This window comes from Mastigoproctus giganteus, chromosome 1 (assembly GCF_048544385.1).
Source record: "Mastigoproctus giganteus isolate SK-2022 chromosome 1, ASM4854438v1, whole genome shotgun sequence".
Taxonomy (NCBI): Eukaryota; Metazoa; Arthropoda; class Arachnida; order Uropygi; family Thelyphonidae; genus Mastigoproctus; species Mastigoproctus giganteus.
The window spans coordinates 27918713-27946681 of record NC_143575.1 but is presented as its reverse complement, the minus strand read 5'-3'; the positions used below and the strand labels follow the sequence as shown (position 1 = coordinate 27946681).

Below are 27969 nucleotides of genomic sequence, written 5' to 3'. Positions count from 1 at the left end.
CACTGAAGCACCCTGATGAAAATGGAGATAATTTAATGTCTATAGCATTTATTTGGTATTGGCCTTCAGGTACAGAAAATAACCAAAAATGACCTCAATTGAAAATAAGCAAAAAAAACCTCATCTTTGTAAATAACCATATCTACAAAGATAATATAATACAGTTGATGTTAAGAACATACAAGATACAATGCCAGATAAGTGTTTTTGTTTAATGTTTTTATAAGTACTGGGTTAATGTTGTGCTGAGGTATTACAGTTTAACACAGGGAAACTTAATCCCTCAAGGACAGTTAACTTTTAGAACTTGGATTTCTGCTAATATTAAACAGATCAACTTTATATATACACATTGTTTTTAGTGCTGAATTTAATTAAAACCACTGATTAAAGATCCAACAAGAAAACTTAAGTCAAATCCTGAGGTTGGAAGAGAGAAAACTTGCCTAATATTCTAGTATTATAAATTGTAATATTTTACAATATTTCTCTAAGGTTTACTTGTGAATATGTGCTTTGCTATTCATACTGAAAAAACATAACTGAGGATTTTTTTCAGTTAATTGAAAAATATATTTTTAAACAAATTTAAGAACATTGTTCGTGTGTTATTAATGTAATATTTTATTTCTTAGATATTCAGGAATTTTATGAGATAACTTTACTAGATGATACCAAAAGTGTTCAACAGAAGACAGCTGAAACATTACAGATAGCCTGTAAATGGGAAAATAGTCCTCCCTTGGCAGGACTAACGCATTTAAACAATGAGGTAAATTATTTGGACATTGTTCAACTTGTTTTATATTTGAAGCAAACTTCAAGATTTGAGTGGGAACAGCGTAAATTATTTTAAACTTACTATTTACTTTATCATAACAGATAACATGTGATATTTATTTCACATAAAGTTATTAGATTTTTTAGCACAGCTGATGGAACCAAAATTTGCATAATTTTATTAATATTTTAATTTGTGCTTAAGAAATAGTTACAGGATGAGATTCAAAATTTGGGAAAACCTAAACTTTTATTTATTGCATGCGACATGTAAGATACTTCTATATCACCGTTATGGGTTTGTCAAACATTTATCAAAGTTCAGATCCTGTCAGAGACTAGAGGAATTCCTTAAAGGCCTCTTTAATTAGGGCTGTATGGAGATCTCGGGCAGTGGAGTAGGGTTTTACTTATTCTGTACAGACATAATACATGATATAATACATAAAGCCCATATAAACTAGCATGGTCTTTATGTACACATACCATGGTCAGTGAGGCCAGTGTGCCAAAAAGCCTTAAAGTGTGGAAGTTTAGAACGTATTGTGAAATGAGAAATAGTTTAAAACTTGCCATGTGCACATAAATTCAATCATAACATGCATTCATCCATATTCATATGTCAATACATTTTGACAGAAACATGACATAATCATACTTGGAAATTTTAGTAGTATTGCATGTAACATATAAGATTCTTCTATGCCACTATTATGGGTTTGCCAACCCTCAGCAAGGTCTGAGTTCAGATCCTGTCAGAGACCAAATGAATTCTTTAAAGGCCTCTTTAATTAGGGTTGTATGGAGATCTCAGGCAATGGAGTAGAGTTTTATTTATTCTGTACAGACAAGTTTCTTAAGTGAATGTGGATGTTTTTACAAGAGTGGTCTACGAGAACTCCATAATAATCTGAGCTTGGATTAGGTGTTTGCAGAGGCTATAAATCTTCAGAAATAAATAACATACATATAAAAATTCATTTTATTTCTTCCCCTCCCCAAAAAAAAAAAATACAAAAGGCAAGTAGCCCAGTACAAAACATTTAGGTGTTTTAAAATAAACTAAAGGACACTTAGCACGAGGGTATTGTCATAGCTCAAAAAAGTTAAATATTGATAACAAAATTACAATGCACCCTGATTAAGTCAGTTCAGCCCAAAAAAAAAGAAAAAAAAGACCATATATATGAAAAGTTCCAAAAGAATTAAAGGAAACAGGAGAATGTATTTATCAGAAGATTTAGGCTGTCCACTGGATCAAGTGATCAAAGATGATATCCACTTTGTTGATACAGGTCAAATGGCAATGAATCCACTTTGTGAAAGCAGAAAAGGCAAAAACTTGTCACTAGAACTATTCACTGTGATTAGCAGATGAGGACAGTTGTTCACAGAAGCATCAGTCTTATACTGTAAAGGCCAAGGTAATATGCTCAAAAAATTTAAGTATAAATTGCTAGTATTGATTCTTGATGTCAAGGTGATATTTCAAGTTACAACTCCACAAATTTGGATCTCTGTTAAACTGTTTGAAAAGATTAATTGCATTACTCAAGAAGGTAGCATCACGCTTTTTATTTGTATCGAGCGTGGTACTTAAGATTGGTGATAATCTCGAAGTCCAACAGGGAATTTTTGAAAAAATGCAGTCCCAAAGATTGATCCTATCTTTAATGATATTTAAATTAACTTGTACATTTGTTAAATTAGATACTAAAGCTTCTGAATGGAGGACTATAGAAATTCTGCAGGAGTCTCGATCGAGATAGCAACACTAGCTGCTTTAATTTATCCATTAATCAAACCAAGATCCAATATACTTCAAGCTCAAGAGGGCCCTTAAACTAGATGAAACTGAAGAGGAAGACTGGATAGTAGTTCTGAAAAGAAAAAGAGGTTGCACATCATGCAATTTCAAATTCTATGGCAGCTTTAGTCTTTGTAACAATGGGTGGTATTATGGGATGTTAAGGCATCTTGCAGCAGGATATAATTTCTGTGGTATCATCTCTGTGTAATTGTTCAAATTTGGCATATTTTCAAAAGAAAATTGTTTTGATCATTCTTAACTAGAATAATGTAGCAGGATCTTGTGGAATATGTATGGATTTTTGCTGCTTCATATTTTTTGTTTGTTAATGTAATTTGATATAAAGGATGTGATCTGATACCTTACAACTTGCTGACTGTGCCATTATAATAAAGTAAATCACATAACTTTAGTTCTTTCAACGGGGGGGGGGGGGGGTAGTGCTGTTACAATAGGAGTAAAGTTTTTGAATCTAGCTGTCCTTTGCCAAGAATCATATCGCACTTATTAACGGGGGGGGGGGGGTAACAGCACTACAAGCGGGGGTAGTGCTGTTACAATAGGAGTAAAGTTTTTGAATCTAGCTGTCCTTTGCCAAGAATCATATCGCAGTCCACATTAAAAGAAACAGGCACCACAGTATTTCCAGTTACTTGTAGCAGCTGATTACTGACATATTTTTGCATAAATTTTGGAGTTAAGACAAAGTTAATTTATCTCTTCAAAGTTTGGCACAAGCACACTGCCTCATGAAGTTCCAACAAACAACTACCTGTTGGCTGAAGGCAAATTTTCATATATCTCTCCTTCAGCCATCCCTTCCTTACTTTGGTGGCACTTCCGTAGCCAGGTGGGAAGGAGCAGCAGTGCGTAGCACATGCTTCTTGATTAGACCGGGGTTCGAGCCCGTCACCACCAAATATGGAGGATGTGGAAAGGTCAGGGAATGACCACAGCATATCCCAGAGCAATATGTATGGCCTTAGTTGCTAATGCTCCTAAAAACCAAATAACAAACAAACAATCCTTACTTTGAATTTATGTTCCCTTTTATCTGTAATCTCTCAAGAGGAAGGATGCCATCAGAACTGCATGATTTACTCCAGGTGGTTTTCATTCTCTGCCATGTGATTATTATGTTATTCTGGGATTACTGCTATACATATGCAGTAGCCTGTATTTTTCGATGTTAAACTTCGGTTTTTTCTTCTCAGCTCATTTGCCCTATCTTTCTAGATCTTGTTGCAGTAGCATACTCTGATCACTATTAGCCATTCTGTCAGCCTTCTTATCATCTGCAAACTTGGATGTTAAGTCTGATATGCCTTCATCAATATCATTAATAAATAAAGAAAACAATGGGATCAGCACTGAACCGTGAGAATGCCACTAATAACAGTAGTCCAAGAAGAGCTGTTCCCACTGATAATCACTCTGTCTTCTACTTAACCATCCCTTTACCCTTAGTAATAACTTGCCCCTAATGCCGTACTTCTTCAATTTGTATAGCAGTTCTTTATGTGGAACAGTGTCAAAAGCTTTTCTGAACTCTGAGTATATGATATCAAAATTATTTTTTGCATCTAGTTCCTTTGTTACTTCAATATCCAATCAGATTTTTCAGAAGAATTCATTACTTAACAAACCCATACTATGACTACAGTACAACTGTATTTCTGTCTAGATGGTCCTACATTACTTCTTTAACCAGCGACTCCATTATTTTCCCTGGAACAGAAGTCAGACTAACAGGTTTGCAATTATTCATGACACCCTTTGATCTCCTTTTTTGAATTGATGATGCATTCACACATTTCTAGTCCATAGGGATTTCTATAGGGACCTCTCCTGATCCAAGGATGTTCTCATAAATATGACTAATGGTTTGCTTACCACTTTTGTTGCCTCCCTCAGTATGATCAGATAGATCCTATCAACTCCAGGTGCATTGTTTGTTTAGCTTGAACAATTTCTCCTTGACTTTCCTCTCAGTTATCACAAAATCATTTAGCTTGCTATTAGAATTCGTGCATTTCTGATATCCCTATCTGTAAAAAAATTCCTAATGTGTTTTTGTAGATGCAAAATATCTATTCAGTTTGTCAGAAACCTGAGTAGGATCATCAATGGTTAAACCATTCATATGTAGTGAACCAATGTGACTCATACCCTTCCTTCTAGTGTTTACATAACTAAAGAAGTCTTTGCTGTGTTTCTCTGCAATCTTTGCCAGAAACTGCTTGTAATCTTTCTTACCTTGCCTAACCTCCTTGTGACTTGATTGCAGACAAGTTTATATCTACTGTATAATTATGTATTACATGATAATTTATATGCATTCTATAAAATTTTCTTCTCTGTCATGAGTCTTATCAGTTCTTGACGATCCATTTAGGTATAAGCCTTGAATGGTATGAAAAGCCTAGTAGCTTCTAGGCTTTTTATACCATTATGGGAAATATTCACTGAATGCTTTCCATTTAGAATTTGATGTTGGTAACATCACCTGTTGGTTCCACCGCATAGAATTATTTAAAATTGCATCAGACCATTGTATTCATTTTTATGGAAACAAAAGCTGTTTTCTTTGCCCTTGACAATAGCTACATATTTAAATAAATTCTACATCAATATGCTGTGCTCACTACCACCGCTTAATGGTTCTTTTATCTGCAGATTCTTAATGCATGAAGTCACTACTGATAATCAAAAGAGAAAAAAGAAAAAAAAAAAAGGTAAACTGCAGCCATTATCAACCCACTGCAGGATGGAAGCCTCTTCAACAATACATGCTGAGAGAAATGGACCATAATCTGTCATGCTGGTCCAGTGCGGGTTGGCAGATTGACCATATTTAGCAGTCAGGGGCTTGAACCCTGGTCTACTCAAAGAGCGTGTGCTACTGTACTCCCGCTTTGACCACTCGGCTATAATCATATCAAGAGTTAACTTTCTCTTCTTGCTTGCTCTTTTAACATGCTGGTCTAGAAAAAAAAAAAAAAAGTCATCCAGTGAATTCACAAAAGTTCTGATTAGCATTAGCAAGGACACATGATGCAAGAAAGCAAGCTTATATAGCATCAGCCAAAAAAACCCCCCTTATTTTACCCATCCCCTTGTTCCAAATGTTTGTCAAGTTCTGCCTTGAATCTATTTAAGCTATCAACTTCTACAATGACAGATGGAAGCAATCAACCACCTGCTGGCTAAAGGCAAACTTCCACACATCTATCCTACAACTGTCTTTCCTCAATTTGAATTTATGCCCTCTTAGGTGATTATTCTGAGCAAGAGGAAGAATCCCATCAGCATTGAGCATGCTCAAACCATTCAAGGCATAAAAGGCCTAGTAGTTTCTAGGATTACTTTCCTGAATAGATTGTAGTTAGAATTTGTTGTTGTTGTTAATATTATTGGTTGGTCCCATTGAATACAATTTAAAAAGTGTCTGAGACCACTGTAGTCACTTTTATGAAAGCAGAAATCCTTCCCTTGCCAGTAGTTGCATCTTTAAGTAAATCCCCCATCAGCATTAGTCAGCTATCATGTTGACATTCCACCTCCTCTGGTACCTCATTTCCATGGCTTTAATGCCCTGGTGAAACCTCTCACTCTGTCTTCACTAACAGTTCCTAGATTTTCTGGGAAGTAGTCTATGTGCATGTGTAAAAAATGTACCTTGACACTGCTGTTGCAGCCCACTTCTTGAAGTTTGCCAAATACATTAGCATTAGTAGAGACATAGGATGCAACAAAGCAAGCATATATAGCATCAGCCAAAAAGAAAACATTCCCATTTTACACAATCTCAATCACCTTTTTTTTTTTTTTTTTTTTTTACGAAAACCCCAAACACGAAAGGTATCAAAACCTATAGTACTTAGTACCGTGCATGGGTTGAAGGAGAAGTATGGGGGGAGGGGGAGGGGGAATGCCGGATTGATTGTTCCAGCAATCAATCACCTGCTGGCTAAAGGCAAATTTCCAAACATCTATTCTACAACTGTCCTTCCTCAGATTCGTAATCTGAGCAAGAGGAAGAATCCCATCAGCATTGAGCCTGTTCAACCCATTCAAGGCATTATACCAGTGCTTTTCAAACTTTTTTGGATCACCGCCCCTTGGTTGGATCACCCCCCCCACGGTTAGATCACCCCCTCCCCTAAAAAAAAAATCCCTCGCCAGGGCTTTTTTTTAGCCCACCAATATAAAGTGAAGCTAAATAACTGAAATGAATATTTGTCTGTTTGCCTCCAAAAATGTAAATGCAGCCCTGCATGTATGTGTGTAAATTGTAAAGAAAACTATTTACTGCACTTTATTCCTTCTTCGTAAAAAATTACAACTACATAAATAAAGTCAGTTATAGTCACTTAAATTAAAGTTAATTACATAAATAAGTCATGATATTAATGGAAATACTTAATTATATTTTAATATTTGATGCGATGGATGAGCTTGGTGGAGATTTATTAGCTTATCAATATTAGGTTTAATATCTGTAAGTAGAAGTCGTAAATCGCCACATTTAACAACATCCAGACAATTTCTTTGTTTTGTCAGCAATTGAGATACAGCACTGAAACTGGTTTTGACTAGATATGATGTTGGAAAAGAAATAAGTAATTTTTTTACAATTTCTCATAATGCAGGATAATGGTCAGGGATTTTCTTTTGTAACCAAAATTCCTGATATGAATTTTGAAATTTTGGCTTCAGTTCAACTTCATTTTGTAACTCAATCAATTCTTCTACAAAATGTTCACCATCGTCATTATTTAAAAAAAGGATTTTTAATCCAATCTGGAATTTTCAAATTAAGGAGATCTTCGAACCTTTCCTGCATATCTCTAGATGTGCAATATTTCTAGATTATTACAAAAAGTTAGAGTTTCATCAGCTATTTTTTCTTTTTTCTCTATTTCCAACAGATTTGGAAATTGATACAATTCACGTCGTCCTACGTTGCACATAAAAAGCTTTAATTTTGAAATAAATGTTGAAATTTGAGTTTTCGCCTTAATAAGAGTTACATCTTGTCCTTGTAAATGTAAGTTCATTGAATTGAATCTAGTAAATAAATCTGCAAGATAAGCAATATCAGTTTTCATTTTCTTGAGGTCATTACTAAGGTTGTTGTTCCTATCTTCAAAAAACTTGACAACAGTATCAAAGAGTTCATAAAATCTGTAGAGACAGTTGCCTTTTGACAGCGACCGAACCTTGGAGTGAAGTAGCAATTGTTAAAAATCTTCACTGCTTTGATCACAAAGCTTTTGAAATATACGATCATTCAAAGAATGTGCTTTAATTTTGTTTATAGCAGTAATAACAGTTTGTAGAGAATTGTGCAGTTGATCACCAAGTTTTTTTGCAACTAAATGCTGATGGTGAATGACCCAATGAACAGTAATAATATTTGGCACAGCATTTTTAAATAAACCATAAAACCCTTGTAACGGCCAATCATTGATGGTGCTCCATCTCCCCCCCCGTCGCTCCCTTTCACGCCTATCCCCCGTCCCCCCTTTCACGCCTAACGCCCCCATGAATAATTCAAATGCCCCCCAGGGGGCAATATCGCCCACTTTGAGAAGCACTGCATTATACACTTCAATCAGATCACATCACAGGTGTCTGGTCTCCAGACACTGCAATTTGCAAAATTTAAGCCTTTCTTTGTAAGAGCATCCCTTTGTTCCCCTCACCAACCTTGTGGCCTTTCTCTGTACTCATTCTAGAAACTCTATATCCTTCCTAAAATAAGGCCTCCAAACCTGTATGTAGTACTCAAGGCATGGCCTGTCCATTGCCTTATACAAAAGAATAATCACTTCTTTCCCCCTACTAGCAAAATTCCTGTATATCACTGACAAAACCCCCATCACCTGCTCTGGCAGCCTGCCTGCACTGCTCAGAAAACTTCATATCTTACTGCACAATTAACCCCATGTATTTTTCATTCTCTACCATCCTGAGTGTAGTACCACACAGTTGGTACGTTCCTCTGGGGTTACTTCTACCCATATGCAGTACTTTGCATTTGTCAATGTTAAACTTTAGTTGCCACTTCTCAGCCCATCTGCTCAACTTTTCTCAATCCTGTTGCAGCAGTATACTGTCATTAATAACCCTGCCTCTCAACAGCAGACCTGAAGCTAATTCATGCCTGTTTTTCTCTTTTATTCAGTTTCCCCCAAAATCTCAGTCCCTTATCAGTTTGTGAATGTCAGGTCCAACAATAATACCTCGTTTTAGTTTCTCTTGGATAATAGATGGGAAGTTAGTACAGTGGTAGTTGAAGCCAGGACCATCCTGAGGTAAAGCTTTCACAGACTGTTTCATCAAATCCCATTTGATGTGGAAGGAAGACAGTTTTGGGTTCTACCAGTGGTTTATGAACTATGTTATTTGATCCAGGCAATAAACTGCCTATCTTTGTTCAGACTTTGTGTACAGGCATTTTTGTGTAGCCAGATTGCTGTCCAAGTAACATGCCTATCGCTTTAAAGTCAGCACAGACCAATCAACCTTCATACTTAATATTTGTCAACAATAACTTCAAGTTCTCATATGTTTCTTTCAAATGTACAGGGTGAGCTACTGGAATTGACCCATATTTATTTTCATTGTGGAGCAACACGCCTTTGAAACATCCTCTTTGATGTAAATGGCATAGCTTCCTTTTTACCCTTTTCACCAATCTCAATGCTTCAACACAGCTTTGGCAAACTTTATGGAATCCATTGCTTATTTTGGTCACTGAGTTTCACTTCAAAATAGGGGCGCAATACACATTTTTTACAAATTCTGTAATTTCTTGTCTTTGCTTCAGGGCTACATAACTTCCACAAATATAATGAAATAAGTTTCGATTGTTCAAACAAACACTTGCATTAAGACATATTACTCACTTTTCAGCACTAGTTTGGCATGATAACTTCAAAAGTAAACTGAGCTCACACTAATAAATACTACTGCATGGAGCTCTCAAGGTCAAGAAACATGACTGAAGATTTAGTTTACAAATTATTAGCATTTACTCCTAACTTAACACATTCAATAATACAACTTATGATATCAACTTAAGTGATTTGTGAAAAAATTGTACATGATAGAAAAAAACCAAAATTTCTGAAATCAGCATAAAAAAACTGAGTTAAAAACAGCCATTAGTTTACAAACATCAAAAATCATGCAGAGTAGTGTAAACATGTCAAGAGTATTGTTTTCTCTCATTGCTTACCTAACATGCTGGCGTAGAAAATAGATATCCAATAAACTCAGAAAAGTCCTGCTACTGTGTGAGTGTCCAACCAACACGTTCCAGTCTATCTGGAAAGTTTAAATCCCCCATTAAAGACATGCCGATTTACTGGCTCATTCTATTTGTCTGTAATTGTATGTTATATTCATCACAGTCATTTGGCCTATAACACACTCCTACCCTCATTTTTTTTTTCTCCCTCCAGTGCTTAAGTCATATAGGTGGTAGATGACTTTCATCAACCGGTGAAATACCACCACTTTGCTTATTGGAGGCTTGAAGTGGTGAAACCCATGTTTAGTCTCTAGAGCAAAGTTTCCGGCATCCCCCTCCTCCCTTACTTCTCCTTCAACCCATGCACGGTACTAAGTACTATAGGTTTTGATACCTTTCGTGTTTGGGGTTTTTCATAAAAAAAAAAAAAAAAAGACTGAATCAACATCACACTAGACATTCATATAATAAATTATCGACATTTATATATTAATAAATTATAATATCGGTGTAGATACACCATAGTTTACCCATAAATTTGAGCTACGTATGTAGTGTAAAGGCATTGTTTTAATTGTATCTCATATTGTGGGTGCCTTCATAACGAGATAGCTGGTATTGCACTACTTCAAATAAATAATGCTTCTCTAGTAGAGAAGACTACTGTTATTTATTTTCAGTGGTTAACACCACCCAGACGACCATTCGAAGCTAGTGGGCTTCATCATCAGTTGGTTGGCAGGTACCTTTAGCATTAGTAGAGGCATTTGATGCAAGAAAGCAAGCTTATGCAGCAAGCTTAAAGCAAGCAGAGATTACTGCTTAAGCAAGCTTACTTATGCAGTAATCTCTGAGACTTTGCTTTCTAGGCTGCTGCACATCCCAATAGAATTCTGCAGTACAAGAATCATTTGCACCTCTGTCTGCAGCTGCTGTTAATCTTTTATTCTCTGTATCCCTCTAGTAGTTTTCTGACCCACATATAACTGCCTTGCAAATACAATCAGCAAATATTCTTGCTTTCCCCTTTCTGTCTAAGTATATTCCATCCCTGTAAAAATAATCTCTCCTGTTAACATGCATAGACTATGCTGCGAAAAATTATGTCCCATGAGTCTTCTGCAGAGCTGAATTGATCGACAAGGCTCCCAACATGTATTACCTCTTATTGTGTCTTGGCAGAATCGCAAGCATTTTTAAATTTAATCCAAACTTGTGACCTTTTCTGAATATTGTCCTGTACTTGTTAATTAAATCCTCATATCTTCTACTCTTAATATCATTAGTATAAACATCTACAATAATATCACTTTTTGTGCCCTTAAAAGATGACAGCTGCTCTACAACATCGTCATCAGTTTTTGCTCCTGAAAGACATGCCCTCGTCCTATTCAGCCTATCCTTACAGAATATATTTCCCATTTTCCTCGATATAGTTACCGACAACAGCTACTTCATGTGAGACCAGCATGTTCTACCATTGACAATCTTGTTGTGTGTGTGTTGCAAGAGTGTGGTCTCCAGCATTGTGCTGGGAAAAGTCATGATAATTGGAAAAGTAATGAGTCAAAAATTCAGGAATCAAAAAGGCATAAAAAAAAAAAAAAATTGATCGTATTGAAACAAAATAATGGAAGGGATAGGAAAAAAGGATTGGCCAGTCAAAAAACTTATATGACATCAATGGACAAACCTCCCATTCAGTGCTGTTTTTTGGCAGATTTGGACATGTGTCAGGGAATGTAGAAGCAGGTGAATGGAAGTGAGATCCTCTCAAGAGAATTGGTTAAGGACTAGTAGGAACTTTTCGCAGGCATACAATCTGAATCATGATCAATTTTTATGAACTTTCTTTGGTGGAGGAAGATCCTACTAACAACAGTCCTCAATTATAGTTGTGAAAGCATACAAATTATTGGAGTGAGAGCATGATATTTTATATTTTGGAGAGTGCAGTAACTGCAAGATGAATCTTGCAGTTACACAACTTGCTTGATCCAGGTTGCTTCTTGTGATTAGCCTAAGACACATGCAGTCCATATGAATTTGATTGGGAGTAAATAACTGTCGAATGCCACAAATCTTATTATATTTTTAGAGCATTACCACTAAAAATGTACAAACAAACTGAAAATAACTAACTTCAATTTCATTAGTGTTATGATCAGTGAAATGCTTGTCACGTTGTGTAGGTTCTGGTTATGAATATAATCACCAAGCTTGATATTTTTCATGATTTCAAGTCCCTTGTGTGCATTAATAATGGTCACACTGTTTGGCATTTGCTGTGTTATTGTTGATCATAAATAATTTTTTAGCCATATGCAACTTTGTTTCATTACATTTTCATTCCATAGAATAATTTCCCAATTTTAACTTTATAATGCAATAAAAGATTTCTCTACTCTGGTTCAGATATGATCGTCTTGTTATAGATATTTATTTTTACTCATGAATGAAGAAAAGCAAACATATTGGATTTTTTTTAATTTTTTACTAGTAATCATGGTTTATTGTTATATAAATTGTTCCCTGTGCAAATGAGAACCCCTCCCTCCAAAAAACCCCCATATATATATATATATATATATATATATATATATATATATAACTTTTACAGTTACTTTGATCAGTGTTCAACTTTCATTTGCAAGCTGATCAAAGTTACTAATGGAATCATTTCCCTCAGGCCCTGGAACAAGAAGGCCCCACATTTTAGTAAATGGAAAAGACTGGTTGTGAAGGATCATCCCCAAATAACACTAACACTGATGTTTATTGTTTGTGGTGTTGTATTATCATTAGATGTATCAGATTTTGAATTAATTTCCTTGAATCTAATTCCATTTTTTTGTCTTATAAAATGCATTAACCCCATATCATCTATTTCTGCATGCTTTCCATCCTTTTCATGTTTCATTTCTTATGTCCCAGGTTGTGGATCCCTTATAGGGCAAAACTTTTTTTGATACCTTTTTACAGCCCAAAGGTTATAAAATAAATTAATCTTCTTTTTGCAATGAATGTTATAAGGGTGATGTTTCCTTTATTATATTCTAGATATTTGACTTTATTTATATTGTTGATACGCCAAACACTGTCTCTAAATGGCTCATATGCAACAAAAAGTGTTATCTTCCAAAGTAATATTTTATTTTGCTTTTCTGCTGAAAATGTGCTAAACTGTGTAAGTGTGCAAACACAAGCAAAGTTCAAATTAAACTGCACACCAGCTTCATTGCTTTACAGAGCTGCCCAGACTGTGGACTATATATGCAAAAACCAGGCATTGCTGCACTTGATGCATATTTTCATCAAGTGGCAGCAAGTGTGTTAAAACAGTTTTAAGTGCTCCTTTACACAAGTTTTAAACTACATTTCTCATTTTTACAAAATGTACTTGTGTTATATGCAAAATAAAACTGAGTTGCCGGAGTTTTGGATCACTCTGTATGAGGCTTCGTTTAAAAAGAGCAATGTTGTGTATTGTGATAATACATTTCTTTCCAGAAACAGATGATTGATCATATGTGAACAACCGGATACTTATGGATATCCTTAATAATTCATGCAAAATTTTACCTAACTCACATAGCAAATAGTATTTTTTTCACATCAGTCATTAAAACACTTAGACATTAGACAAAGCATAAATTTATGAACTGAAATTTTATGAAACTTTATGAAATTTATAAGCATAAATTAAATTTATGAAAGTTATTGAAGTAAAGAAAAACTCAATGGGAAAAATACATTCTTATAAAAAAAGGAAGAAATTAGAATAACTAATTTTCACAAAGCAAATTATTTCATGTAGAAAAGAAATTATTTTTCAAGATAATTAGCATTAATAGACTTCCACTTAAAAATTTGAATAAAAACTTGCCTAGTCAAAATAAAATGATTTAAGCTAGCTGATCACATGGAAACTCAAACTGGTTTTTTTTTTTTTTTTTTTCTGTTTAGATAAGTAATGTCAAGTTCGTACCAGAGATATTTCCTTTATAATTGCTTTTTTATACAATAAACAGTTTTTTTTTATATCTTCTAAAAATAACTATTTATATGGTTAATGTAGTAAGATCTACAAGCTTCTCCAACTAGAACCATTAGTTCCATTTAAAAAAATACTTTGTGTTTTTTTTTTTTTTTTTTTTTTATTAAGAGTTGCATGCTTCATATTTATGGTCTTCATATTTATGGACAGTCTACTGATGAGGCTACTGGATTAGAAGCTGTTTGAGTGCTGCTAAGTGGAACTTTATTTATTGATTTAAATTTTTTTTTTTTTTAACTTCTGATTTAAAATTAATAGTGTAGTATTTATTTGTAATCCCCTGATCAATTTGGTGCATTTGTTCTTTACTTGACCCTTGTAATTGCTTAAAAAATTCTCAGTCTACTTCTGCCGTCATTATGATGTATCAATAAGAATGTTTGAATTTTGCCGCCACAGTTTTAATATTAATACAGGCGATAGTTGGAGGTTTCTGCATAGTATTTTAGCATTGTAATCATTATTAGAAGAGGCTTACAAACTATAAATTATAGCAATATGTAAGTGTTTTAATAACTTTATTATGTAGTATGTAATTTATGACATTAATATTTATAGATCTTTTTGTATTGATGATTTAGCATAAATATAGTATCATGTAACTAGTAATATAATGCCTAGTAGTGGAATTGTAGGTTTTTAATTGCGGTGCAAATAGTTTGAAGGCTCTAATCGCAAAGTTTGGCATATTTTTTTTATTTTAAATAATGAACTAGTTTGTTACTTTGAATTTATTTGTTACTTATCATTTATAATTGCTTAAGAAACCACAGTCAACTTCTGTTGCCACTGTTTTATATTGAAAAGAACATTTGAATTTTGCTGCTACTGTTATAGTATTGAGTGTGAGGTAGGAGAATTCTGGTGTTTTAATTGTGGGTGCAACATACGTATTATTGCTGCATAACTGGTGTATATTGTTATTATTGCATTAGGTATATTAGTTTAGTGTAGTATTCTTAATTAAATTGAATCTGAATGGAAATCATGGCAAAGCAAAGAGTTGAAAATAGTGGAAAGGCCATGGTTCAAGGGAGAGGGGGAGGGGATTGTTCTTCGAATCATGGTCATATGAAATGTACTGCTTGTTTGATGTTTGCAAATTTATCTGGAGTGGGACATAATATTGCCAAGGGGGGGATGTCATTGTCTGTGTTCAATGTGAAGTGTGATGATATTAGGCACCAACTCAGCATTGTTATGGGCCTTTATAGTAGTAGTAGTAGTTATGACAGCTTGAAGAACGGGATGGATACCCTTGTGCTTGTACTTGAGCATCAGGCAGCACAGCGGCAACCCCCTAAGGTAGAATATGCTGGTCCCGCAGGAGCTAGTTATTGTTGGTCACTCACTTGTCAGAGAAATATATCATGCAAAAAGGATAGGTGGAATAGGACAAGACTGTCTGCGGGGAAAAATTTATGATGTTATAGAGCAGATATTATCATCAGTTAAGGGCACAAAAGGATATATTGTTGTACACATCGGAACTAATGACATTGAGTAGGAAATCTGTGGACTTACTTAACAAGTTCAGGGGAGTGTTGTAAAAAGCCACGAGTTTGGGTTAAATTTGAAAGTGTCTGCAAAATTGCCACTATAGGAGGGAGTGTAACGTGTAAAGTGTATTGATGTCTAATGGCACCAGGGGTTTTCCCCATCTCTGCATTGCTTTCACTGTAGGTGTACCAGTTCACTGGGAAGGCCAGAGATTTAAAAGTGTATGGATTTTGTATAAGTGTAATGTTGTGTATCGCTGTTCATCTGACCATTTAGCCACTGGACCCCTACTGAGGCCCAACATTGCCCACACTTGGCCCCGTGGAGGCAGACCAGGTACACAGTAGTATGAAGCTTTACTCTGGCAGGCCCTGCCACCTAGTTTCCTGAGATTTCAGCTGCTAGGGCCTATGTAAAAAAAAAAAAATAATAATAATAAAATAAATAAATAAATAAAAATAATAATAATAATGCAACATGTGGCAGTTTTCGGGGTAAGACGCTAAAGAGATTATTAGAGGCCAAAAGGGCATGCGTGACTCGATTTGAACAATTAAAATTTTGGTAGTGTGGGGCATATGCTATGATGTTTTATCAGAGTGGGGAGGAGACTGAAAGCTAGGGGGAAAAGTCAGAAATATGGGGTCAGTAGGGAAGACGACCCCAGAGAAGGTCAGTGGAGCATGCCCATGTTCCACCAGGAGGAAAAGAGGGGTGGGTGAAGGTGAGAGGAAACAGCAGAGCCGTCCCCCCTCTCTCTCCCACCCTGAAAGAGGAGTAAAAGCCCTGTGCAAGTGAGCACAGGTGTAGGATCGCCTTATGACATCGGCAGCAAAGCTGGCTGCATGTAGTCGCAGTAGTTAAAGGGAGTATATGATGAGAGCCTTGTCAATTAATTTGGCCCTCAAGATTGTGCAGGGCTCATGAGGTAGAATTTTTCAGCCTGGTATGCGCTCGTTAGCAGAAGAGACTACTTCTACAGGGATTGGATACACTCAAATAGAAAGGCTGCAAGAATATTTGCTAATGCTATTGAGGCAGTGTTAAGTGGGTTGGAAAACTGTTAGCTTGGAGGGGGGTACACTGACTACTAGATTAACAATAGCTGCAGGCAGAGGTGAAAGAGATTCTTGTACTGCTTCTATTGAAACGAGCGGCAGCTTTGAAAGAAAGGTGCTGGGCATTTCAAGGACTGCTGAGAGTCTTCATGAAACAAGTAAATACATGGGCTGTGTTAAGGTAATGTACCAGCTGTGTGGTACTACACTCAAGGTAGTGAAAAATAAAAACATGAAAATGTAGCTAAGAGTAAGCACAGGTGCATGTATACTTGCATGAACAAAAATGCTAGGTGCATAGTAAATAAATTTTATTAATTTGAAGTGAGGGTCAAGACATAAAATGCAGACATTGTTGGGATATCAGAGACATGGAGTCCTCACACATAAAGAATGCAGAAATTGAATGTGGGGAGTACAATGTACACAGAAAGAACAGGCAGGATAGGAGGAGAGAGGGGTTATTCTCTTAGTTAAGAATCATATAAAATCTAAGTCAGTGCATCCAGTTTACATGGGTGGCCAGTGCAATGTTGAGTCAGTTTGGTGTTATATAAGCAGTGGAGTGTGTTATAGGTATAATGACTCTGTTGAGTGCAACGAACACCTGTAAAGAGAAATAGTGGACAAGTAAATCAGAATGTGATGACATGTTTTCTACAGCAACATGTTAGAGAGGCAACAAGAGGGAGTAATACTCTAGATCTGATTATCAGCAGTGATTATTCACATATTAAGAATCCGCAGATAAAATAACCACTAGTGGCAGTGACCACAGTGTATTGATGTGGAATTTACTTAAAGATGTAACTACCATCAAGGTAAAGGGAAGGGCTTTTGTAAAGGTGACTGCAGTGGTCTCAGACAGTTTTTAAATTCTATACAGTGTGTTGATGATGTTAAAATTAGAAAATTCTAAATTGGATGCAATTAAATAAGTAATCACAGAAACTACTAGGCGTTTCATGCCAACTAAAAAATACTGTTCAAGGTTTACACCTAAATGGATGTCAGATGAACTAATGAGACTGGTGACAGAGAAGAAAAATGCATGGGATGCATATAAATTATCAGGCAGCACAGAAGTCTATGGTAGATATAAACTAGTCTGTAATCAAGTTACAAAGGAGTTTAGTCAAGGCAGGCAAATTATAAGAAATCTTTGGGAAAGGATGCAAAGAAACGCAGCAAAGACTTGTTTACTTATATAAACACTAGAAGGAAGGGGATGAATCAAATTGGTCAACTTGATATCGCAAGTTTGACCATTGATGATCCTGCTCGGGTTGCTGACAAACTGAATGAGTATTTTGCATCTACATTCACACATGAAGAATTCTTTAGGAGAGTCGATGCCAGAAGGTTATCAAACTGTAACAGGGAGCCAAATGATTGTAATAACCGAGAGAAAAGTGGAAGAGAAATTGAAGTTAAAGATAAGAAAGGCACCTGGGGTGGATAGGATATGTCCAATTCTATTAAGGGATGCACCAAAGGAAATAAGCAGACCCTTAGTCATAATTATGAGCATCCTTGGAATCAAAGGGTAACACAAGTTATTACAGACCTGTTAGTTTAACTTATTTTCCAGTGAAAATAATGGAGTCACTGGTTAAAGAAGTAATGCATGACCATCTAGATGAGACTACAGTTATATTTCAGAAACAGCATGGGTTTGTTATGGGAAAACCTCTGACCAGTTTGATTGAATACTATAATGTGGTAACAAAGGAAGTGGATGCAAAAATAATTTTGATATCATACTTGGATTTCAGGTAAGTTTATGATACCGTTGCATATAAAAGACTGCTATACAAATTGGAACAGTATGGCATTGGAATAGTTGCCTAAGGGCAACTTCCCCTTAGGCAAGTTGCTGCTATGGATAAAGAATGGTTCAGTGAGTGGGAGAAGACAGAGACTGGTAATCAATGGATACTGGTCTTTGTGGGCTAATATTATTAGTGGCGTGTTAGACACATTGTTTTCTATATTTATTAGTGATATTTATGAAGGCATATTAGGCTTGATGTCCAAGTATGTATCTTCTGCAAAGGTTGTAAGGGTGGTTAATGATAAGAATGATGGTGTACTACTGCAATAGGATCTAGAAAAATTAGGCAGATGGTTGAGAATTTACAGTTGAGATAATTGCTGTGCATACTGCATATGGGTTCCAGTAACCCCAGTGTACTACACTCAGATTACCAGAAAATGAAAAAGACCTGGAGGTAATTGTGCAGTCAGATGTTGAAGTTCTCTGAGCAGTGCAGACAGGCTGCCAGGACAGGACATGTAGTTTTGCTTGTGATATTCTGGAATTTGAATTTTGATAGTTCCATTGTATATGATTGTTCCATTGTATAAGGCAATGGTCAGGCCACATCTTGAATACTGCATACAGGTCTGAAGTCCTCATTTTAGGAAGAATGTAGAGCTGCTGGAAAGAGTACAGAGGAGGGCAACAAGGTTGGTGATCGGAACAGAGGCTGTTCTTACCAAGAAAGGCTTCACTTCTGCAAACTGCAGCATATCGAGACTAGATATCTGCAAGGTGATTTAAATGAGGTATTAGGGCTTTGAATGGATTGAGCAAGCTCAATGCTGATCGGATTCTTCCTTGTGCTCAGAATATGCACACGAGGGGCATAATTTGAATTCGAGGAATGATGGTTGCAGAATAGATGTGTGGAAGTTTGCCTTTAGTCGGTGGATGGTTAATTGCTGGAGCAATATTTGCTAAGTGAACCACTGTGTAATGTAATTGAAGGAAATTACACATGCTTGTATTTTTTTTTTATTATTATTTTTTTTATTGTTCTAAAGTGATATAGGAAATATCTGTAGCTAGGGAAGCTTCCAGATGCCAACCATTTTTTAGTTCATCAAAAAAGGAGAAATCGGTTTACTGTATTCATATAACAGATGAAAAATTGTTTATAAAATTGTCAAATACATTAAGAATAAAGAAACATTAGGTAGTGTATTTTATAAATTCATAAATGAGTTTAGTGTCAGTCTTGGGTAATTTTTAAATCTAATGCAGAGACTTAAGATTTTTTTCTTAAGTCATAAAAATGAGAGAGAGAGAGAACAAAAGATATTTCACTGGATTTTAAAAGATATAGTAACTACATGATTTATGAATGACTTGTTGTGATTTTCCTCACATGTATAGTGATATTTTGGGGATAATGCATGTTTTTTTTGTTTTTTTTCTGTATGTGTATATCTGTTACAGTATGGCTAGTATTAGTAGGGCTAAATAGCAGAAGGGGCTGTTAGTCAGTCTTCTTTATTTAATGCATACATTGCACTATATTTTATACAGGGTATTTCAAAATTGCACTGAACAAATGTATACTTACATTCTACAGCTAAAAATAAAATATTCCTATAACATGTGTCAAAAGTCTTTATTTCCTATATATTAAACATTAATTATAAATTACAAATCCATGTAAAATGGCAAATGTTCAGATTTATGTTATTTGATAAAAATATTGTGTAAAACAGTACAAAACATACTTCAACACTCATAAATAGTGCAATCACATGAATCATACAAATTACTGAGTTGTGAGTAACTAGTGTGTCAGAGTATATACTAGCAGTGTCAGAATTCCTGTTACTTGAATTTCAGGTTCCACATTGACTGCCACATTTTATAGAATGGCATTTGTTAAACTGATATCATGGGAAACAATACATATCTGCTTACTTTTGTTAAGTATTTTAATTTATGGTGAGGTTCTTAAGAATTCCATTGCTCCTTTATTTTTTTTTTTAGATTTGTTAAAAAGTTTTCAGTTTAACAAGAAAATCATAAAACATTTGCTTTGAGAGAGAGAGAGAGAGAGAGAGAGAAGGGGGGGAACTTAAAGAAACAAGTACACTGAAACAAAACTGTTATGAGTAAATGCCAATAGAAAGAGATTTCAACAGTTTGCAAATGATGAAGAGTGAATACTTCGTGCTATAAAACAAGTATCTCCTACCTCAAATAACAGGGGTTGTTGGATAACAAATATTTGATCTTCAAGTGTATGGAACACAATACATGAATAACAATTATATCCATTTCACAGTGCACCTGTAAAAGAATTGTTGCCACAAGATATAAATAAATGCAGAAACTTTGGCTTATTTTGGAATGTAAATGTGATTCTTAATTTCTCAGCCATGTTCTGGTTTTACAAGAAATGGAATCATGTTTTACAAGAAATGGAATTTTTACTTCTTGAAATGTTCATGAGCCAAAGAAAACTTGCATATGATTTTCGTTACTCATCTGTTTTGAAATTTATGATTGTTTAGTATCTTGGAAATAAAGACTTTTGAGACATGTTTATGAGAACTTTATTTCTTATTTTTAGGTGTAAAATATGTACCTACTTTTGTACCATACTATTTTCAAAAACCTTGTATTTAATAATACAACATTACATCATAGTGAAAATTGAAGTGCAGTATATTGATACTTTGTTTCACTGTGATAATAAGCAGTACAAGTGCCAATAACATTCCATTTAAAAATCTGGCAATTATTGCCCCAAAGTTTACAGATGTGAGTGTTTGTATTGTATCTATTTTAATTCATTCTTTTCTGAAAGTTCTTGGTTCTAATAATGATGTTCCATACAGCACAGTAAATTAAAAAAAAAAGAAAAAAAAAGTAATTTCTAAGCAGCAGCGTCATTGGAATGACACATCAGAAAGAGCTCTTTGGTGTTTTCCCCCTTTCTAGAAATTTTTATAGTAAGGGAGAAGCAGATTTTTTTTCTAGAAAGTTCAGTGTGATGCTCAGTGATATATAAATATAATCTTTAGTTTTCTGGTCCCATTTATGGTGTTTTTATATGGCATTTATTAGCTCTTTATTAATATTAGGGTATATTTTTATGATTTGGCATTTTTAGTAGTTTTTGGATGCATTGATCTTTCAGAACCTCTTTGAAAAGTTTATGGACAATTGATCAAGCTACAATACTTAGTATATAAATGAATGTAATTTTTGCATTTAATCTACTATACTTTAACAAAACCATTCTTGAATATGTTTCCTTGTGATATTGACCTTGAGTTTTGCTTCTGCAAAGATAAATCATATATCACTCAGTCTCAAGTAGGAATTGAGTTTGGTATTAACCAGAATTTAATGAGGTTATTTTTAAATACAAAATTAATTAATTGATGCAGTTGTGTAAATAACTGGTTGACATAAATTAAGATACTGGTAACAGTTGAATTAGTTGCATGTGTTTTTATTAGTTTGGGTATATATGATCACATCTAGCAATAGGTTTGATCGTGTATACCCAAAAGCTCTATCCCTTCCCTCACCATCAACTGTTCCTCAGTGCTTTTGATAAAAGAACTAAACAAAGTGGTATAAAGGAGAGATATAAATTGAAGAAAAAAAAAAAAAATGCTGGGAAGGGAATGTACTGATTAAATAAACTAACCACTGAATGTTAAACTGAAACCTTATTTTTGATTTTTATAACCAACCTCCAATTCAAGTGTATTGTGGAGGTTGGTTATAAACATGTGTTGTTCCACAATCCAGTTGGACCACAGATAAATCAATTACAGAATCTTGCATACCTCTGGGTAAAGTAAAATTACTACTTTGCATACCTCTTGTAGTAGTATGCTGAATGTGTAATCATAGCACTATTATCATTTACCTTATCAACTATCATTGAATACAGTTGACTTAAAAAAAACATTTATTATCAAATTAAATCATCATTCACTATAATGCCTAAAACTCCTACCTCAGGGTTAAGCCTCTGTTACCAAATTAAAGATATTAGTAATATTACAAAGTAGACTTGAATTCCTTCAAGGAATTCTACACTAAAAATTGTTTATAAGACATTTTATAAACTGATACATTCTAGCAAAAGACTGAATAACTAAATTAAACTAAAATTCAAGCATTATACATTTTTTTTTTTTTTTTTTTTTTTTTTTGCTAATCTTTTTTGTAAATAGCTGTTTATTTTCTTTTATTGATTAACAATTGCTCATATCTTTCATTTGGTGATAAAATATTTTTGAAAATAAAATTTTATTTTATTGAAAGATGTTAGAGAATGTGCTGGTAAATTTTAGAAGTTATTATATTTGCAAGTTTTGCATTATTAAAAAAAAATCCATATGTAAAGCAGTACTTTAAATCTTACTCAGTAGTACTGGATTAAGTCAACTTATTATATGATGATTGTATTTGAATAGTAAGTTATGTTAATTATGACTGTAATTGTTACCATATACATTTTGTAGACCATCATGCAGCTGGTTGAAATTGGTTAAAAAACAGAACATGAGCAAGAATTTTGAGGACTGTAATGAGCTGCAACGAGCAGTCTTTTCTACTGCTATGAGAAAAGGTTTGCTACTTTTCCATAGATCTCACACAGCACAGCCAACAAGAGCTAACATGTGATGTTAGCTCTTGTTGGCTTTCACTAATCATGATTGACAGCTAGTGTCTCCATTTGCTTTAATTAGTTTTCACTAATTATGATTTGTTATCTAAGTTATCAATTATGGGCTATTTGTCAAATTCAAAAGGGAATATTGGCATTAGTAGAGGCATATGATGCAAGAAAGCAAGCTTATACATCATCAGCAAAAAAAAAAAAAACTTCCCATTTCACCCATCCATTCACTCCAAAAGTTTGTCCAGTTCTCTCTTGAATTTATTTAAGCTATCAATTTCCACAATGAAAGATGGCAGTTTGTTCCAGAAATCATGTACCCACTGGCTAAAAGCAAATTTCTGCACATCTATTCTACAACTATCTTTCCTGAATTTAAGTTTGTCCCCTCAGGTTGCTAATCTGACCAAGAGAAAGCATCCCATCAGCATTGAGCCTGTCCAAACCATTCAAAATCTTATACACCTCAGTCAGATCACCTTGCAAGTGCCTAGTTGCCAACCTCTGCAGTTTGCAGAACTTAAGCCTTTCTTGGTAAATGCACCCCCATTGTTCCTGTGACCAACCTTGTTGCCCTTCTCTGTACTCGTTAGCAAGTCTATATTCTTCCTAAAATAAGGCCTCTAGACCTGAACACAAACTCAAGGTTAGGCCTAACCATTGCCTTATACAAAGGGATAATCACCTGCTTATCCTTGCTTCGAAATATTCCTGTATATCATTGACAAGACCCCATGACCTGCTCTGGCAGCCTGTCTGTGCTGCTCCAAAAACTTCATATCTGCCTGCACAATTACCCCCAGGTCTTTTTCATTCTCCACTGCCCTGAGTTTAGTACCACGCAGTTGATACATTTCTCTTGGGTTACTACTACCCATATGCAGTACTTTGCATTTGTCAATGTTAAACTTCAGTTGCCACTTCTCGGCCATCTGCTCAACTTTTCTTGATCCTGTTGCAGTAGCATACTGTCATTACTGTCATTAATAACCCAGCCAACCTTTATCATCTGCAAACTTGAACATTAAGCCTAATATATCTTCATCAATATTATTGATAAATATACAAAACAATGGGCCCAACACCAAACCCAGGCGGACTCCACTAATAATATTAGTCCAAGAAGAGCAGTGTCCATTGATTTCCACTGTGTCTTCTCCCACTCAGCCATCCTTTTATCCATTGTTGCAAATTTCCCTCAATTATTGCTAGATATGATCTAGCAATATGATCTACTGCTCCAGTTTGTACAGTAGATATGATCTACTGCTCCAGTTTGTACAGTAGTCCTCCACGTGCAACAGTATCATAAACGTTCCTGAAATCCAAGTATGTGATATCAAAGATATGTTTTGCATCCAGTTCCTTTGTGACCACATCATAGTATCCAATCAGATTGGTCAGACAAGACTTCCCCTTAACAAACTCATGCTGTGTCTGAATTATTACTGCAGACTTGTCTAGATGATCTTGGAATGGATCTTTAACCAGTGACTCTATTATTTTCCCCAGAACAGAAGTTAAACTAACAGGTCTGTTAGTTTAACAGGTGTACTCGTGTCACCCTTTGATCCCCCTTTGTCAATTGGGGATAGATTTGCTCATCTGCAGTCACTGAGGACCACCTCTGAGTCCATAGATGCTCTCATAATTGTGGTTAAGGGTTTGCTTACTTCTTTTGCTGCTTCCTTTAATATAGCTGGATAGATCCCATCCACCCCAGCTGCCTTTCTTATGTTTAACCTCAACAATTTCTCTCCCCACTTTGTTCTCAGTTATTACAAAATCATTTACTCTCTCTTAGATTTCAGTTTGTCAGCTATCTGAGCATGAACATCAACAGTCAAACCATCAATATCAAATGGACCAATCTGATTTATCCCCTTCCTACAAGAGTTTACATAAGTAAAATCTTTACGTTTTTCTTTGCTGAAGGTTTCTTGTAAACTGCTTTCGTGTGCCTAGCCTCCGTTGTGACTTGATTACAGACTAATTTATATCTACCATAGGCTTCTGTGCCATGTAATAATATATATGCATCCCATGCATTTTTTTTCTCTGCCATGAGTCTCAATTTATCTGACACCACTTAAGCCTAAATTGTGAACAGCATTTCTTAGTTGGTATGAAAAGCCTAGTAGCTTCCAAGATTATTTCCTTGAATGCTTCCATTTAGAATTTGCTGTTGGTAACATTATCAGTTAGTTTCCACTGTATAAAATTTTAAAAACTGTCTGAGACCACTGGAGTCACCTTTAAGAAAGCAAAAACCCTTCCCTTTCCCCCTGATTTTAGTTACGTTTTTGAATAAATCCAGCATCAGTACACTGTGATCACTGCTACCTAGTGGTTCCTTTATCTTCAGATTTTTAATTCATGAATAATCACTGCCAATGATCAGATCAAGAGTATTACTCTCTCTCTCTGGTTATCTCTCACACAATTATGTAAAAAATAGCCATCCAGTAAATTCACAAAAATCTTGCTAGTGTGCAGGTGACCAAATACAAGTTCCAGTCAATATCTGTAAAGTTAAAATCCCCCATTATAAGACATTCTGATTTATTGGCCTACTCTGTTTCTCTGTACAGTTTTTCATTGTACTCATCAGCGTCATTAGGTTTATAACACAATCCTGCTCTAATTTTTGCTTTCCCAGTGTTTATACCACACCAAACTGACTCAACATTACGCTGGCCACTTATGTCAACTGTATGCACTGCCTTAGATTTTGTTTCCTAACTAACAGCATAACCTTCCTCCCTTCCTATCCTGTCTGTCCTTTCTGTGCACATTCTACTCATAGCATAGGTTGTCTATTTCCTTTTTTTTATTATTTATTAAGGATTTATTTATTATTATTATTTTATTTTTGGCTGGTGCAGCATAAGCCTTGGACTTTCTTGCACCATATGGCCATTACTAATACTCCCCAATTTCAAATTATGCATTCCTTATATCTGTGTGGCATCACATCTCTGATATCCCAGCAATATCTGCCTTTTATGTCTTGATCAGCACTTCAAATTCATCAAATTTATTTATTTACTATACTCCTAGAATTGGTGTACATGCAAGTATACATGCTCCTATTCTTAGTCTTAGTTACTCAAACACAGCCCATGTATTTACTTGTTCCATGATGACTCCCAGCAATCCTTGAAATGCCCAGTATCTTGCTTTCAAGGTTGCTGCTCGTTCCAATAGAAGCAGTACACGAATCACTTTCACCTCTGCCTGCGGCTGTTGTTAATCTATTAGTCTGTGTACCCCCCCCCCCGAAGCCAGCAGTTTTCGGACACACCTAACACTTCCTTGATAGCATCAGCAAATATTCTTGCACTCCTTCTAATTAAGTGTATCCCATCCCTGTAGAAGCAGTCTCTCCTGTTAACAAGCACAGACCACACCGAGAAAAATTCTACCCCATGAGCCTTCCACAGTCTCTCAGGGCCAAATTGATTGATAGGGCTCTCATCATGTACTCTCTCCTATCTTGTCTGGGCAGAATTGCAGACACTTTCAAATTTAACTCTAACTCGTGACTTTTTTTTCAACATGTTGCACTTTGCCAAATTGCCAAAAATTGATGCTCTTGGTAATTTTTGTGAATTTTAAGTGGCGGAGTTTAGTGATTGGCTGTTAGAACCTTTTTGAAACTTAACAAAAGGATATACTTCAATATCAGGTAAAATACAAAAAAAATATATAAATAAAAAAAAAAACGCAAATTCTGTATTAGAATAAAAATCTGGAATGCCTAGTTTATCCATATCAATAAAACCAGTAAAAGGCTATTGCCCCCATTTCAGAATCAGTAGTTAGACTGGGACAATAGCAGTATGACACAATTTAAGAATCCATTTGCAGATAGCTCTTTTTATCAAACAAATTAACAAGGGTGAAAACTAAACTCTTAAATAAAATATGGGATCTTGACTATATCAAAAGAGCTGGCACCCAATACTTTCTTTTTAGAGTCATGTGATGAGTTTAAAATAGCTGTGATCACTTTGCGTGTAATATTAAATTCAAATAACACTGACATTTCAAAACAGCTTACATTGTTAAATGCACAGTGATATTGGATGGTCTTATAATAATTAACTGTGAAAATTAAATATAAATTTCTTTGCACAACTAACTTTTATTTGTTAAATTAGTTGTAAATGATAAATTATTATTAATGTATCAAAAAGCAAGGGGTCAGGGATTGCAAGGCCTGCTGGAAGTTATATATTACTATATAGTTAATATATATTACTATAAAGTTATTATATAATGCAAGGAAGCCTGAGGCTTATGGTGCACCAGCTAAAAAAATTTCTGAGTTACCCTGAGAGAGAGAGAGAGAGAGAGAGAGAGAGAGAGAGAGAGAGAGAGAGAGAGAGAGAGAGAGAGAAGGCAGCAAGAAAGAGAAGAATAATGATATCCAGCTCAGGACCCTGGGTGTGCCAAGCCCATACTCACCAGATGTGAGCTCCTGCAGTTAGTATTAGTATTAGTAACGGCCGCATGGTGCAAGAAAGCCTATGGCTTATGCTGCACCAGCCAAAAAAAAAAAAAAAAAAAAAAAATCCGAACAAAACAATGATAAAAACAAAAAATAAATAAATAACTAAATAATAATAATTAATAAATAAAAAAAAAAATAAAAAATAAATAAAAAGGAAATTAAACCTATCGTCCTATGCGCTTCCCTTACCCGAAAGTACTATCCAGATGACCTTTGAATTTCCCCAAACTGTCGGCCTCTACCACCCATGAAGGCAACTTATTCCAGTAATTTATAACTCGCTGGCTAAAATAAAACTTCCTGCAGTCCAATCTAAACATTTCCCCCCGTAACTTGAATTTATGTCCCCTAGTTCTAGCATCATTTATAATCTTGAAAATTTTGTCCTCATTCATTTTACTGATGCCTCTCAGAGCCTTAAACACCTCAATCAAATCTCCTCTAAGGTGTCTAGTTTCCAAACTCTGCAACCCACATATTCGAAGTCTTTCTTCATAAGGACGCCCTTTTGCCGATCTCACCAGGCAAGTTACCCTTC

At 35.1% G+C, this 27969-nt stretch overlaps 1 protein-coding gene across 11 annotated transcripts in view; it reads left to right on the top strand.

The window, feature by feature from the left end:
- Window positions 1-27969, top strand: part of LOC150090662 (MAGUK scaffold protein DLG1-like) — an 800778-nt gene that overhangs the window by 81015 nt on the left and 691794 nt on the right. For all 11 annotated transcript variants that reach the window (XR_016546888.1, XM_090372078.1, XM_090372070.1 and 8 more), the window contains one exon: window positions 636-772. Coding sequence is in view for 10 of the 11 variants with exons in the window: in XM_090372078.1 (XP_090228204.1) it covers window positions 636-772 (137 nt within the window). In the remaining variant the exon portion in view is untranslated. The remainder of the gene's footprint in view (window positions 1-635; window positions 773-27969) is intronic.